Raw genomic sequence first — 17,819 nt, forward strand, 5'->3', positions numbered from 1 at the left:
CTACACCACTATCTGTATAAACATGGAAATATGTACATCGCTATCTGTATAAACATGGAAATATCTACAGCGCTATCTGTATAAACATGCTATGTAGCTGTTATTACAGGCACACGCCACCACACCCAGCTAATTTGTGTATTCTTTTTGTAGAGATGGGGTTTTGCCATGTTGGCCAAGCTGGTCTCAAACTCCTTGGCTCAACTGATCTGCTCACCTTGGCCCCGCAAAGTGCTATGATTACAGGCGTGCGCCACTGCGCCTGGCCATGTTATGTGTTTTTATCACAATTTTCAAAATCAGTTAAAAAATCTCTATAGTTTTCAGGCAGATTTGTCATACTATTTTATCTTAGAAAAGGGTGGAAGAGACAATATCTCAGTTTATTCATAAATAAAATGGTAATAATTCATTTATATTTGTTCAAAATTATAAAAACTATTTGACTAAGAATAACTTAATAGTAGGCCCTCATTTAGGACATTTAAAGAATTTATCAAAACTTCCCCTCTAATCATAAACAACATGACTAAAATGACAAAGTTGAACTTAGAGGAAATTCAGTATTCCCTAAAGATACTCATTTTGTGTAATTAGGTTTTGTATAAACTCTTACAAACACTACAACTTATATAAGATCATAAGGGGATTCGAATGCCTTCCGATGAGCAAGTCTGAACACCACCACACCTTCCATTGTATTATTTTCCATCTGTGATGCATGATATAAATCCCTGGCTAGGTTGAGTTAATTACTGTCTCATCTTATGCACGAAGTGAGTCAGCTTTGATTTTATGACTTTTTTAGTCTAGATTAGATAGTTAATTGGTGGTGTATTTGTACATTAAAAAACCTTTTTTTCTAGATTAAAAGAATACATATGAACCTCACTGGATTTCTTAAGTCCTAGAATTTCTTCACAAGGTTGACATAAAACAAGGGTTTCAATACTCTCTCTGTGTTATCTGTCTGTTCTAAGCCCTTAATATTATCAAGACACTTGAGAAATATGATGGTACAGTCAATTCACAGGCTACTCCATAAAGAACAGGGAAGGGAAAGATATTTCAAAGTGTTTACCCTTCTGATCTTATGCTTTGCTCATTCAGACACAGATTAATTTTTCTCCTCTCAGACTGTATCTTTGGCTGAGAAGTCCATTTTTAAATTAAATAGTTTGTCTTTGATCCATTTAGGAAAAGCCATTGAATTGGCAGGTACCATTGAATTGGCAGGTAAAAACCAGGACACAGGGGATAAAAGTCTCATTTGCATTAAGATAGGTTTTCTCATGAACTCCGCATATTTTAATAGTACTAATGTTGTATGTGCATTTTGGCAATGGCAAAATTTGAATGAATTAATTTGACAGTATTATAAAGCTACCTCCCTAAACATTCCCTATTTTATAGTGTCAGGAGTACAGATCAAAGGGAATGGATGGAAAGAGCTACTAAATGCTACTCCCAGAGTCAAGTAAAGTTTGTGAAAACGATAGTTTTGAATCCAAAACATTAATCTAAAGACACTTACCACTTACTGGGCCTGGCAGAAAATGCATTCTGATTCTTCCATTACAATTTTCTGTATGAATAACTGTTACATTTAGAAGTTGCCCTAACTCCTGTTGAAAATATCTAACTATGATGCTAGGCTGTGCTACTTAGAGATTACACTTGTATTTTCTATTTTGTGGCAATATTTAAACAAATTTTAAGAATCCACCTACCACAGGATGCTTCATCTGATTTGTCAGGGCAGTCATATTTAAAATCACATTTCTGCATTTTTTCGATGCAGTGATCATCAGATATGCAGACAAATTCATTGTCTGTGCAGTTGCGTGGAGGTAATGTTACAGGAACTGACGTTTCTGGTGGAGTTGGGAGGTCTGCTGGCAAATTACCTTGATAAGAAATAATATACAGGCATCATTTAGCAGGTTTTCTGGTTTTCTACTTCTTTAGAGATTTTACACAATGAAGCTTTCTAAATATGCCTCACAATATCATAGAGAACAGTGGGTAGTATCAGCTACTCTGCTAAAATAAAATTGAGGTTCTTGTTTTTAGTAACAGTAAATAACTAAACATCTTCGATCATGAAAAATGATGAAGGTACAGATGGAAATTACTGGAAAGCTATTCAGAGCTCACCAAATCAATGGGAGGCCCAAGGCCAGGGCTTAGAGAATCAGCAGGAACCAAGGGAGTTTCAGATTCTGGAATTAAGAGCCAGAGTAAAGATCTAAATAACTTTCTAATTTACTAGGTAAATAACCTTTGTCCTTCCACTGCTACAATAAATCTAACATCTCCTCATCTTTGTTTAACATATTTTCACTTATTTAAAATTCAAGGTTTCAGGAAAGAGTCAAACCTGAAATCCTCATCTAGAAATTTTATACAAGACTACAATTTCTGAAATTACTGAGGATGGAAGACATTTATAGATGATGACTGATTTATAAGTTATTCAATAAACATGTATTGATAACATGTCTGTGCCATACACGTGGTAGATGCAGGGAATCCACGCTGTGGAGAAAAAGTTAAATATTAAACCTGAACTAAATTGAACATGGACACAAAGAATGATCACGAAGTCCCAGAATGGGTTGTGTGAGCCCCTTCAGGCTTTCATCCAGTGTTGTTTAGAAGAAATCTCTATTTCAATCTATTCCTATATGTTAGTTATTGAAAAACAACAGAGAGTCACAAAACAAGTCAACCTTTTTGTGTTCCTTGGGCCCAGTCACAAAGGACCCTTGTGAATGGACCTCATGCCAAACAACTCATTACAAAAAGAGCTAGGGTCCCAGGCTGCTCCGAAGCTTCATGAGACCTCTCCTCCTCTGTGCATGGACGACTGGCCAACTCTGCAGCCTAGGCCGCTGCTTCCGGGCCTAGTGGTGAATCCTCCATTGTCTGGTGAGTGCAGTGTCCAACTCTGGAGCCCAGGCTGTTGCTTCCCAGTTTGGTGGTGAATCCTCCATAGTCTGGTGAGTGTAAATATGTATATATTTTTCCCTTCTCCCCTTCCCATTGCAATTTACTTATTATATCATTTGCTTATTATATAAATTTGCTTATGTTAATTTGCTTATATCATTTGCTTATTATATCTGCATTGCTATTTATGTGGGATAAAGCTTGTTTACCCTTAAAGGTATTGTGTGTGTGTCTTTCCTTCTCTCCTCGTGCATTTTCTGCACAGAACACAAGTCAAATATGCCATCTCTGCCATTAAATAGTTTACATCTAGTGGACAAGGCAGTCAGATGTATCTTTCATTACAGGTATTTGGGATAAATTTATGGTAAAGATATAACTCCAGGGAAGCAAGAATGGTATCTTTCATCCCTGCATCCATAGCACAATTCACAGACCATGGCATATGGTAGGTATACTGACATTGACAAGTGAATAAATGGACAGATAGATGGACAGATGGATGGATGGATGGATAGATGGATAGATGGATGGATGGATGGATGGATGGATGGATGGATGGATGGACGGACGGATGGATGGATGGACGGACGGATGAATGAATACCAGAGTGGATGAATGAATAAAATAACAAATGGAAGATTTCACAGTGTATTGAAAGAAAACAGAGGAAAACCAAATATCAGATGGGAGTCAAATAAGATGCCTTGGCAAACTGATGCTTAAACTGACTTTCAAAGGTTGATGATCTCATCTTGCTAGGTGAAAAAGAATACAAAGTCTTTATGGGCAATGAGAAAAAACTTGTGTGAATGCATGGAAATACATTAAACTGTTTTTTTATTTTAAATACTGTGAGAATTTAACACGATAATATCTGGTGATATGATAATAAAGCATGCGTCTGATTGACTCATTAGATATGGAACTGGAGAGTAGACAGTTACCATAAAGAGCCAGCTGAAATCAACTTGGGAGTCTGAAATAAACACACAAAAATATGGAGAAATAACAAGATATAAAATGTCTATTTCAGGATGTACTTTTTGGCATCAGTGTGAAGCATGAATTGTAGGTTGCTCTAACACTGAAAAAAAATAATAGTTAGAATAGTTAACCTCTTTCTTTGATCCAGTCAACTAATAAACCAAAACAGAGATGGTTTGAAGGAAAGAGCAAAAATCTGAGCAATACTAAGCGTCCAGTATCTGGAGGACTGGGGATTTACATGCTGTTGGGAATCTGGGGAAAGTCCAATAACTAGTAGTTTATTTCTTAGGTCAAATGCAGAGGCAATTAAGACCTAAGATGGAAGATAGATCAAAATATCAACTTTTTATTGATATAGCTAATCCTGAAGAAAATTTCCTATTTCTGTAGACAAGTGGTCTTCTAAAATGTGAAACCCAGAAATAAGACCCCGAACTGTGTCTTCCAGGCTACCCTGTGTGAAACTATAGCAAGGAAGAGTTGACCAGATTTCATATTTCCTCAGCTAGTAAACATTAAAAAGAAAAGAGGAGGTGAGGGACCAGGCATGCATACTCAGATTCTTCTTGAAAACTCACCAATCCATTGTTGCTCTTCCTTCCTCTGGGAAGGAATGAATAAGAGGATGAAGAGAGACCAGGAATATTAGGCTGCCAGATACAGCTCAGTCTACATGAGAGATTAAGACCAAGGAAATAGTATTCTGATCCCATAGGGGTGAGTTTGAAATGATTAATCGATTGTTAAGTAAATGAGCATTCTATTCCCCAAGATCAGATATATAAAACATAGAAGAGGAGTCAGTTTTTAGGGATAAGAAATATTTTCTCACCAGGTGTGGTGGCTCACACCTATAATCCCAGCACTTTGGGAGGCTAAGGCAGGTGGATCACTTGAGCTCAGGATTTTGAGACTAGCCTGGGCAACATGTTGAAACCTCATCTCTACAAAAATAAAAAACTACAAAAATTAGCTGGGCATGGTGGCCCACACCTGTAGTTCCAACTACGTGGGAGGCTGAGGTGAGAAAATCACTTGAGTTGGGGAGGTTGAGGCTGCAGTGAGCCGAGATCACACCACTGCACTCTGGTCTGGGTGACAGAGTAAGACCCCACCTTCCCACCCCCCAACCCAAACAAAAAATAAAAAATTAAACAATCAAAATAAAATAAATGTAAAAAGAAATATTTTCTATCCTAAAATAGAAAGCCAATGACAACAACACACAAAAAAGGAGATCCTAACAGGTTGGAAACTTTATCTCACATCCAGTTGGATATACTCACGTCTAAGTCATTGAGCAAAAATAAGAACCCAATTAGAGGTGAAAGTTATTACCTTCCATAGAAATCTGACGCATCCAACGTTATAATAAAATGTGAAAAAAAATTAAAAAGACAATCATTTTATCATTTCTGAATGCCGATGACTTTGAAGATCTTGAAGGACAGAGTTTGAATCAGAGAAAGAAAAATTCGCTAGCCTTGATGAAAAATTATTTTCAAATAAATCTATAATGAGATTATAAAAATCACTTCTGAGGGAATTTGCTGAGAACTGCAAAACATTCAATGGCCAGGTTGATGGATATTTTATATGTCTCAGTGGAATATATGGAACAAATTTCTTTGAAAATCATCCTTTTAAAATGTTTAAATACAAGGTCTTAAAAATAATCTTCTAATTTGATGGCTAAATTTGTTGTGCCATTTCAGAGCATAATTTACTTACATAATTGTACTGAAAAAAATATATAATTAAAATGCATTAAAAGATGCATGTAAACTTTTTATTTGTATGTCCTATATCAAAAATGGCATCTGGAAAGTGACGTATTTCATCAAAGTTTCAATGAAAGTTTTCCTTTAACCAAAGCAGGATGTCAAGTTCTTTCACTTTAGCACATGCTCATCCAAGCTGGTTTGTTCCATATTTAGATAATAAAGTTTTAGTCTAAGACAAAGATTTTAATTCCACAGAGATGACTGTCATTTGCACTGAGAAAAATGTTCTATGCTCCAATTTAGGCAGCCATTTTGAAATGCATTAATTTCAAGAGAGAATGGGTAAATTTGTGTTCCAAGCTCAGGGTAAATACACATTACTAGAACAGTAGAAGTCTTAAAAAACAGTGGATCACACATGTTTTCCTATTCTTCACAATTGCTGTATATTATGTATATTTATGGAAGTAGACATTTACAATTAATCATCTTACCTTAATACACAGAAACTTCAATAAACAGCTAAATGGAAACACATATATGATGTTCTTCACTGACTGTACTACTTTAAACTTGCTCGATAATACACTTCTAGTCACAAATACCTAGGATTTACTGATTTCTGATTTTATTTTTTATTTTATTTTAATTTTTATTTTTTGAGACAGAGTCTCGCTCTGTCGACCAGGCTGGAGTGCAGTGTCATGATCTCAGCTCACTGCAAGCTCCGCCTCCCGGGTTCACACCATTCTCCTGCCTCAGCCACCTAAGTAGCGGGGACTACAAGCGCCCGCCACCATGCCAGGCTAATTTTTTTGTATTTTTAGTAGAGACGGGGTTTCACTGTGTTAACCAGGATGGTCTTGATCTCCTGACCTCGTGATCCGCCCGCCTTGGCCTCCCAAAGTGCTGGGATTACAGGCGTGAGCCACCTCACCCGGCCGATTTCTGATTTTATTATTCTTCCTTCAAGAGAACAACATTTCAGGGCAGGACAGAAGCCCAGCGAATTGAGTGTCAATAACTTTGCATTTGAGACAAAGAAGACATCGACTGAACTGCTTCAGATTCAATTACATCTTTTCTTTAAAAAAATGACTTTAATTATGAATAGCTTTAAACATTCATATAAATTAAGAAAATTATATAATAGATACATGACTCCACCACTAAGACTAAGTAAATTGTTATTATAGCATTGTTTCAGATCCTTATATTAACAAATAAATGAGGAAGAAAGAATAGAAAGAAAGAAAACCTTTCTATAATGCTCAAACCTCATTCTTCCTCTTTCTACCCCTTCACTAATGCCTTCAGAGGGACCCTTATCCAAATACTAGTTTGTACCAATTTGTATTTTCTCATGTTTGTTTTCTAATTGTTTTTATTGTGGTAAATAGTATTAAGGCTATTCACAAGGTTGTACAACAGATCTTTAGAGCTTTTTTTAATCTCAAAAACCAGAAACTATATCCATTAAACACTTGTTCTCCTTCCTTCCTCCCTCCCCCCAGCTCTCGGCAAGCACCTTTCTACATTTGTTTCTATGATATTGACTACCTTAAATAATTCATATGAGTTGAGTCCTACAATGGTTGTACTTTCCTGACTGGCTTATTTAGCTTAGCATGATGTCCTCGAGGTTAATCCATTGTCTTAGTCAGTTCAGGCTGCTATAACACATTACACACTGAGTGTCTTAAACAGCCATTTATTTATCTTAGTTCTGAAGGCTGGGAAGTGTAAGCTCAACGTGCCAGCAGAAGTGGTGTCTGGCCCACTTCCTGGTTTGCTGACGGCCATTTTCTCCTTGTATCCTCAAATGGTAGAGAATAGGGAGAGAAAAAGCAAGCTCTCTCCTGTCTTTTTATAAAGGCATTGATTCCATCCATGAAAGCTTTACTCTCCTGACCTAATTATCCCACATACAAATACCATCACGTTGGGGGTTGGAATGTCAACATATAAATTTTGGGAAAATATGTTCAGTCCACAGCATCTATGTGGTAGCATGTGATGGGATTTCCTTCCCCCTTAAGGCTGCATGATATTCCATTGTACGTATATACCACATTTTCTTTATCCAATCATCTGTTAATAGACATTTGGGTTCTTCCACCTCTTAGCTATTGTGAATAATGTAGCAATGAACAAGGGGAGGCAAAAATCTCAAGATTCTGCTTGAATTATTTTGGATATGTATCTGAAAGTAGCATTGCTACATCATAGGATAATTCTATTTTTAATTTTTTGAGGAATGGTCATACTGCTTTCCATAATGGCTAAACCACTTTACAGTCCCACCAAGAATGCACAAGAATTTTGATCTTTCTATAGTCTCACTAATGCTATTTTTTATTATTTGGATAGTGGCCATCCTAATGGGTATGAGGTGATGTCTCATTGTGGTTTTGATTTCCATTTTCCTTATTTGATCATGTTGAGCATGTTTTCGTATGCTTGTTGGACACTGGCATATCTTTTTGTTCTCATCAACCCCAAATCTGACACCCTATTCCTGTCAGCACTTAGATCAGCAATTACAGTATCATGCAGACTAGTTTTACTGCTCTAAAAATCCTCCATCTATGCATCCCACCCTCTCCCCTAAACAATGGCAAACACTAATGTTTTTACTACCTCCATAGTTTCGCTTTTTTCCAGAATGTCATATTGTCAGAATCATAAGGTATGTAGCCTTTTCATACTGGCTTCTTCTGCTTAGTAACAGGCAGGTAAATTTCCTTCATATCTCAGCTTGACAGCTCATTTATTTAGCATTGAATAATATTTTTCTCTGGATGTGATCCAGTTTATTACCTATGTATCTACTGAAGGACATCCTGGTTGCTTCCATGTTTTAGCAATTGTGAATAAAGCTGCTATAAACACCTATCTGTATCTAGGTTTTTTGTGTGAATATACTCATTTGGGTAAATACTAAAGCACTTGATTGCTGGATGACATGGTAAGACTATGTTTAATTCTAGAAGAAAATATCAAACCTTTTTCAAAGCGGCTATATAACTTGGTATTTCTACCAGCAATGAACATGAATTCCTGTTGCTCCACATCCTTGCATTTCACATTTGACATTTTAATTTGTATTTTCCCAATTATGGAAATTATGAAAATTATTGAGATTGTAAAAATTATGTAATTTTTACATCAAGAAATATTTTGGGTGAGAGTGTAAATTAGTTTAACCGTTGTGGAAGACAGTGTGGCGATTCCTCAAGGATTTCGAACCAGAAATACCATTTGACCCAGGAATCCCATTACTGGATATATACCCAAAGGATTATAAATTATTCTACTATAAAGATACATGCACACATATGTTTATTGCAGCACTATTTACAATAGCAAACATTTGGAACCAACCCAAATGTCCATCAATGATAGACTGGATAAAGAAAATGTGGCACATATACACCATGGAATACTATGCAGCCATAAAAAAGAATGAGTTCATGTCCTTTGCAGGGACTTGGATGAAGCTGGAAACCATCATTCTCAGCAAACTAACACAGGAACGGAAAACCAAACACCACATGTTCTCACTCACAGTGGCAGTTGAACAACAAGAACACATGGACACAAGGAGAGGAATATTACACACCGGAGCCTGTGGTGGGTGGAGGGCAAGGGAAGGGATAGCATTAGGACAAATACCTAATGCATGCGCGGCTTAAAACCTAGATGAACGGTTGATGGGTGCAGCAAACCACCATGGCACATGTATACCTATGTAACAAACCTGCACGTTCTACACATGTATCCCAGAACTTAAAATATAATAAAAATAAATAAAAGATAAAATTTAAAATGAAATATTTTTAAATACATACTTTTAAAGGGCCACTTTGGTATTTTGCTCTGGCTTATAACTGATGGTTCATATCTCCTATTCTTTTTCCAATTGGATTATAGTTTTCTTATTTACAGGTTTATATTCCACATACTCCATTCTAATCCTCTTATTTATCTGTATGACAAATATATTCTCCTAGTCTGTGAAATGTCTTTTTGTTTTGTATGGTGTCCTTCAAACTAAAAAAAAATTTAATGACCTTTAATTTATCAATCACTTCTTCTATGATTAATGTCTTAAAGTTTCTCTAATTTTTTTCTCTAATATTCGAGATGTTTCTATAATTTTTAAATTTTGATAGTTGTGGTTTGCACATTTAAGTCTTTACTTTAGACTTTATTGTATATTATCTATGATTATAATCTAATTTATATATATAGCCAGTTTTGATCGATTAGTCTATTGAGCAGCACAAACTTTTCTCACTTATTTACATTTTATTATGAAATGTATAAATTTTTATTACACATGAATAAAAATGAGTAAAATATATGCCTGCTTTAAAGAATAAAAGATATGAACCTACCAGTTTATGAAATGTCAATCTCCTGATAGTTTTGAAGCCTCCAGTGTCTTTCTTGCTGATTCTAACCCCTCATTGCTCATCTCTCAAGGTGAGTAGTACACTGAATTATTTTTCATTTATTTGCTTTTATGATTTTTTTTCATTTGCAGGTGCACCAAATATCCTCTCACAGTTTCTATTTCATTAGGTTGTTATGTGATTAAATGAGTTAACTTTTTTATTTTTTTGAGACAGAATCTCGCTCTGTTGCCCAGGATGGAGTGCAGTGGTGACATCTCGGCTCACTGCAACCTTCACCTCCCGGGTTCAAGTGAATCTCCTGCCTCAGCCTCCCAAGTAGCTGGGACTACAGGCGTGTGCCACCACACCTGGCTAGTTTTTTTGTGTTTCTGGTAGAGATGGGGTTTCACCGTGTTAGCCAGGATGGTCTCGATCTCTGACCTCGTGATCTGCCCACCTCGGCCTCCCAAAGTGCTGGGATTACAGGCATGAGCCACCGTAGCCGGCCTAACATTTTAAAATTCTAATAATAGTGACAGAATATAGTAAACATCAGGGAGGTCCTTTTTAAATAAAATGGTATTTGGGTTTTTAACTTTAGATGAATGGAAGCTTTCTCTGTATCAGCAACAGAGATTATAATGATTAGAGATTTTAACCAACGCCATATGGTATTTTCCTCAAGACAGTACTTTAATTCATTAGTGTTAATGTGTATATTGTAATTCAGTAATTCTGAATGCTGTCTAGTGTTTTATTATATGAAAATATATTGTAGTTAGCCATTCCACCGTTAATGATTTTGGGGTTGATTCTTCTAAGGTATTGTTTTCTCATTTTGCACATTTCTCCTTATGTATCTAGAAATGGAATTGCTTGGTTGTACAATTTGTACAATTTGTACAATTGGTATGTACAATTTCAACCTTAGGTGATAATGCCAAACCAGTTTCCAAAGTAATTCTATACTTCCCAGCAGTATATAAACATTCAACATACAATATGTACTTGCCATTCATTCGTATATTTAGGTTTATCCATGTGTTTGCCATTTTTCATCACATCCCTGGTTGAGCTCATTTTGTGTCTTTCTGAGATTCACATTTACATAGTTCATTTGTCTGAACTGCAGAATCTGGTGCAGTGAAATAATATTATTTTGTGTGTGTGTGTGTGTTATCTTTCAATGCCATCTTAACCCTCTTTCCTGAAAAAGTTTTGCTTTGCTTTAGGCTAACAATTAATAGTTTTTAGAACTCTGAAAATTATATCTGTCCTCTGACTTCTGTTCTTGCTGTTAAGAAGTCAGTCATCAGCCTAATTGTGCTTCTTTTGCAATTCACTCACTTCTGGCTCTCCTCTCCCCTTTCTCTCCATCTTGTCCATCCCATATGCTCTTACTCCCTAACTCTGGCATTTACTTTGTCTTTCTGTTCTATTTCTCAATACTCTCTCTTTTTTTCTCTCACCTGGAGATTTCCCCTTTTTAAGCTCAGCTTGACATTTAAATCAATGCACGTTATGTTATAGTTGACATTTCTAGGAATAAATAGTGTCACAGTTTTTAGGTCATCTGGTCTTCCATACTACTAAAATCAGCAGTCTGTTGTGTGTGTGTGTGTGTGTGTGTGTGTGTGTGAGAGAGAGAGAGAGAGAAGAGAGAGAGACAGTCTCACTGTCACCCAGGCTGGAGTGCAGTGGCGCGATCTCGAATCACTGCCACTTCTGCCTCCCAGTTCAATCGATTCTTGTGCCTCAGCCTCCTGAGTAGCGGGATTACAGGCACCTACCACCATGCCCATCTAATTTTTTGTATTTTCAGTAGAGACCGGGTTTCACCGCGTTGGCCAGGCTGGTCTCAAACTCCTGACCTCAGGTGATCCACTCGCCTCGGCCTCCCAAAGTCCTGGGATTACAGGCATGAGCCACCACACTCAGCAAAACCAGCAGTCTGAACTGCATCTTTAGTTCTGATTTCAACTTAACTAGAGAATAATCATTAGAGAGAAATCATGGACATGAGTTGGATGACTTGAAAGAGAGACCGATGAGTTCATACTGAGGAAAAGTAGAGACAATTCATTTTTATCTTAAAAAGGTTTCAGAGAATAAGTAAAAGGACAACTACTCTAAGCAAAAACATAGTAAGAGTTCATAATTCTTAGTCCTATTCTCATTACTTCCTTATTACTCCACCAGAATGAGGAAATTTTACAAACCAAGTAAGTCCAATGTCTTGCATTGAAGAGAAGAGCACTAAAAGAGCTAAATGAGAAAAGCGTTTCTTCTTCTGGAGCTGAACTTTGCAATTGGTGGTGGTTGTAACTGGGAAGATGGAGTTGCAGCTGATTTCAGAGATTCTGTGATGTGGAAGTAAAATAGAATCCAGAAACATGGTCAGGCCAGTTCTTCATGTGTGACTGAGGCATGACAAGTACTGCAAGATTCCTGATGGACTCTCTGGTCCTCACACATTGTTTAGACTTTCCTCTAAGGGACATGAGGTCAACTCATTTAACTTTGCAAATACTTAGAAGAGTATTTTCTAAAGTATCACACTCTTAACTCAGGTGATGCTAGAAATGACTATGCAGTATATAGAAACAGAGAGCAAGAGAGCGAGAGAGCGCATGAGAGCTCCTGTCTCATCCTCTTTTTGTAAGAGCACTAATCCCATTATGAGAACCTCATCCTCATGACCTAATCTACTCCAAATTACCTCTCAAAGGCCCCACTTCCAAATACCATCTCAATGGGGATTAAGGTTTCAAGATATGAATTGTGGAGTGGGGCAAATATTCAACTAATTACAAAGCTTATAGGGTTTTGTTGGCCTATAATTGCTTAGAATAAGGCTAAAGTTGGTAGCAATGATAGATTTAAGTCTCTTTAAACAAAGAACATTAAAATCTTTGCAGATGAAACAAAAATTGAAAAGATGAAATGCATATGACTGAAGTTTGCACTCACTAAGAAGCAGAGATTAGTCTGGTTTGATCTGATCTTCTTCCACATCTCTGAGCCACAGGGGAACCAAACTACCTGCACATCTGTCATGTGGAAGATTTCATAAGTAGATGTCTCAGGCTCCAAATGGACTCAGTGATCTAACTCCTCGCTCTGTAACTTCACTGTAACAAATATGACAAACTTCAGGCTACATTAATATATTCTCTCTGGTAAAATAGATTTTCCAACTTGTTTTATACTAGACTTCCCTCCCTACAGCCATTCCCACACTGATAATTAAGCAAACAAAAACAACATTTTAACATCTCTAGTCCTTGATAAGTTATTACCAACTTTAGACATATGATTACTGAATGAATTGCTTGACTAATATGAATCATTGTACTTTATATCTATCTGTAGCTAACAACGCATGTTTTCCCTGTGACTTTTTGAGTTAAGAAATATATTTAATATAAAAATGTAAAAGCGTATTTGAAGCTTAAACAGTCTCTTTAGAAAATTTAAAATGTTTAAATATCTATAGCTTTTGGGGAATATCATACATTTCTTCTATTTCACTTAGTACAATAAATTGGAGTTATACTCACAAGCTGAAAGAACTATGTTTAGTATGATTTTATGGAAGTGTCTGTGTTAGATATACTTTCCAGGTGAAAAGGTTTTATGAAAGCATAGCTATTCTTTGGATACTATTATAACAACTGTGTTATAGCTGTTTGCCACAAACTATGCAGTGCTTTTTTTTTTTCTGTCTCCGGTAGCCAATCAGCAATTTTTGAAATACTTCTGCTTTATAACAAAGATTCAATGACATTTTCCTTCTTTACAGGCATTCTACTATATTTGAATGTGACTACAAATGACTGAAGTAGCAGATGGAAAATTTCCAAGCTGTGAACTAACCATTTAGACAACCTTCTCCATGTTTAACATTTAGCATTTCTCTCAATTAAGAGAGAATGTGAAACAATGTAAAAGTTTTAACTTTAAAATAAGTTAAGCGAATAATTTGTTCAATTTTATTTTCTAAGAACACAATAAAACTGTTAATTGAACATATCGCAGACTTTGGCCAAAAGTTTTTCCCTATATATATGCTAAATCAATTTACAGACTACACCAAAGAAGCTAAAACCAGAATATTTAAGATTGCAATCACCAAGGCTCAAATTTCTTTATTTTTCCCCTGAAATCTTACTTTAAACTGCAAAACTTTCCAATAATCTGGTATTTTCTTCTGAGTCTACACCTCCTTTAGAAAAATACAAAAGAAAGGCATATTTCAAAACACAGTGCTTTCATGTAATTTATTATTCGGAGACAAATATAATGAACATGCCAAACAGCGTATTAGAAGATGAAAAGCTACAGGTGATATCTTAAAAGTAAAGACAATAGTATTTACCCTGTTCCCCTTGCTTTTTGATCCACACTGAAACAAACATTCATCTCTGCAGAATAAAGGAAGACTTAAACACCATTTGTAAATAAAGCTGGTGAGACATTGAAGCTAACGAGAAGGGATGCCAAAAATGTAATCAACCCAGTTCAACAACGACAAAACAACACATTTAATGTGTGAGGGGTGGGGGAGGACATCATAAAAATTATGTTAAGCGTCCTTAAAATAGTCATCATATTTTATCAATTTGAAGGCATCATGAATTGTACAATGTGCCACTGCTTTAGTTCCTGGGGAAAACAAAATACTAATAATAATGTAAACATGGATATTCATATAATACTTAAATTGTAATAACTAATAATTTTAGTAACTAACAATTCTAATGTGCATGCTGAAATCTGAAAATTTAAAAGAGAATAAAGAGCACATAAATTATATTTCAATTTGCAGACAGTATTTTGTGATGTAGTCAGTGTTTTATTTTTCTAAATAAACTAGCTATCTCACCATTAATCCTTGGTGCAAGAAAGAAAATTCCTGTCATATATGCTCAGCTGAAAAAAATATAATTCTGGCCTTTCTAATGAAGGACAGAAAGAATAATGAAAAGCAAATACTTCCTTTGAGATACACACTTTTTAATATAAATGTCTCAGAGCAATTCTTAATCTAAACTGAAGATCTGATTCAAGATATAAGGAAATATCTTTAACTTTTTCATCATTCCTCACCGTGGTCTCCTCAGGTAATAGACAACATCATTTTACAGCTATGCAAAGAACTGTAGAAATGTATTACATGGCTAAGTTCCTACTAGAAATGTAATTAATTTTGCCTAATGGATTAGATTAAAAATAAGAATTTATTTACATATTGCATATCCATTAACAAATTACTGATGCTATAGTTATTTTTAATAACATTTATCTTTTAGTGTTTAGAGTTATAAGTGATTTACATATTATCATTACAGTACTAGTGTGTATTCTGTATTCTGAATTTAGAATTATTTTTAAATATTATAAATATAAAAAGATGTAAATTGTGAAATTAAAAACATAAATGTTGGGGTGGGAAGACGTGTAGGATTTTTGTATGGAATTAAAATAAAGTTTTTATCAGCTTAAAATGAATTGTTGTAACTATAAGCTGGTTTTTTGTAAGCCTTATTTAAACACATAGCAAAAACCTATAGTAAATACACAAAAGGTAAAGAGAAAGCAATCAAAGCATACCACTACAGAAAAATCATCAAATCACAATGGAAGATAGCAAGAGAGAAAGAAACAAAAGATCTACAAAACAGCTAGGAAGGAATTTTTTAAATGGCAATAGTAAGTCCTTACCTATTAATAATTACTTTAAATGTAAGCGAATTACATTCTACAACAAAAAGACATAGAATGTCTTAACAGATTAAAAAAAAATATATCCAATAGTGTGCTGCGTACAAGAGTCTCACTTCCACTTTGAGGACACAGATATACTAAAACTGAAAGAACAAAAAACACATTTCATGCAAATGCAAACCAGAAAAGAGCACAGGAAGCTAGACTTACGTAAGACAAAATATACTTTAAGCAAAAAATGGTAAAAAGAGACAAAAAGTCATTATATAAATATATAGCAATTAATCAAGAGGATATAATAATTATAAATATATGTACTCAATATGAGAGAACCCAAATGTATAGCAAATATTAATAAATCTGAGGGGAGAAAGAGACAGCAAAACAATAATAGTAAAGGACTTCAATATCCCACTTCCAACAATGGATAGATCATATAGACAGAAAATCAATTAAGAAACATTGAACTTAAATGATACTTTAGAGTAAATTGACCTAACAGTCATGTACAAAACATTTCAATCAACAGCAGCAGAATACACCTTCTCAAGAGCACACAGAACATTCCCCAGGATAGATAATATGTTAGTCCACAAAACAAGCATTAACAAATTAGGAAGTTTGAAGTCATATCCAGCATCTTTTCTAACCACAATGGTATGAAACTAGAAATCACTGACAGGAGAAAAGTTGGAAAATTCACAAACATGGCAATTAAAACAACACACTCCTTAAAAACCAGTAGGTCAAAGAAGAAATCAAAATGAAATAAAAAATCTGAGATAAATGAAAATGGAAACACAACATACCAAAACTTATGGGATACAGCAATAGCAGTTCTAAGAGGAAAGTTTATAGTACTGAATACCTAAAAAATAAAAAAAAAAAATCAGAAATAAAAAAAACTCAAATAAGCAATCTATCTTTATACCTCAAGGAACTTGAAAAAGAACAAACTAAGCTCCAAGTTAATAGAAAGAAGGAACTAATAAAGATCAGAGCAAAAATAATTACAATGAAGAAAAAAATAAAAAGATCAATGAAACTGAAAATTAATTTTTTGAAAAGATAAAATTAACAACCATTTAGATAAGAAAAACAGAAGACCCAAATAAATAAAATCAGAAACAGACATTACAACTGAAGCCACAGAAATACAAAGGATCATACGAGACTGCTATGAACAATTATACTCCAAGAAATTGAATAGCATTAAAGAAATGGATAAATTCCTACAAACATACAACCTACCAAGATGGAATCAACAAGAAATAAAAAAATCTAAACAGATGAATTATGAGTAATGAGATTGAATAATTAACCAAAAATCTCCCACCAAAGAAAAGTCCAGGGCCTTATGGATTCACTACTAAATTCCACCAAACATTTAAAGAATTCAAACCAATCCTTATCGAACTCCTCCAAAAACTGAAGAGGAAGAAACACTTTCAAACTCATTTTTTAAGATCAGCCTGGGCTGGGCGTGGTGGCTCACGCCTGTAATCCCAGCACTTTGAGAGGCCGAGGCAGGCGGATAACGAGGCCAGGAGATCAAGACCATCCTGGCTAACACAGTGAAACCCCGGATCCACGAAAAGTACAAAAAATTAGCTGGGCATGGTGGTGGGCGCCTGTACTCCCAGCTACTTGGGAGGGTGAGGCTGGAGAATGGCGTGAACCTGGGAGGCGGAGCTTGCAGTGAGCCGAGATCATGCCACTGCACTCTAGCCTGGGCGACAGAGCAAGACTCCGTCTCAAAAAAAAAAAAAAAAAAAAAAAAGAAAAAGTAAAAAAAAAAATTCAGCCTGATTCCAAGCCAGAAAAGGAGACTACAAGGAAAGAAAATTACAGGCCAATATGACTGATGAATATAGATGCAAACCCTCAACAAAATACTAGCAAGCTGATTTCAATAACAGTGTAAAAGGATCATATATTATGACCAAGTGGAATTTATCCCTGGGACATAAAGGTGGTTCAACATATGAAAATTTATAAATGTGATACATTACATTAACAGAATGAA

The 17,819-nt window shown here is 35.3% G+C and overlaps 1 protein-coding gene across 1 annotated transcript in view; it reads right to left on the minus strand.

The window, feature by feature from the left end:
• Positions 1-620: 620 nt before the first annotated feature.
• Positions 621-17,819, minus strand: part of LOC134807112 (MAM and LDL-receptor class A domain-containing protein 1-like) — a 91,235-nt gene continuing 74,036 nt past the window's right edge. Inside the window, exon 4 of the mRNA XM_063781252.1 lies at positions 621-1,907. Coding sequence (XP_063637322.1) covers positions 1,687-1,907 — 221 coding nt within the window. The 3' untranslated portion in view covers positions 621-1,686. The remainder of the gene's footprint in view (positions 1,908-17,819) is intronic.

Source organism: Pan troglodytes, chromosome 8, assembly GCF_028858775.2.
Source record: "Pan troglodytes isolate AG18354 chromosome 8, NHGRI_mPanTro3-v2.0_pri, whole genome shotgun sequence".
Lineage (NCBI taxonomy): Eukaryota > Metazoa > Chordata > Mammalia > Primates > Hominidae > Pan > Pan troglodytes.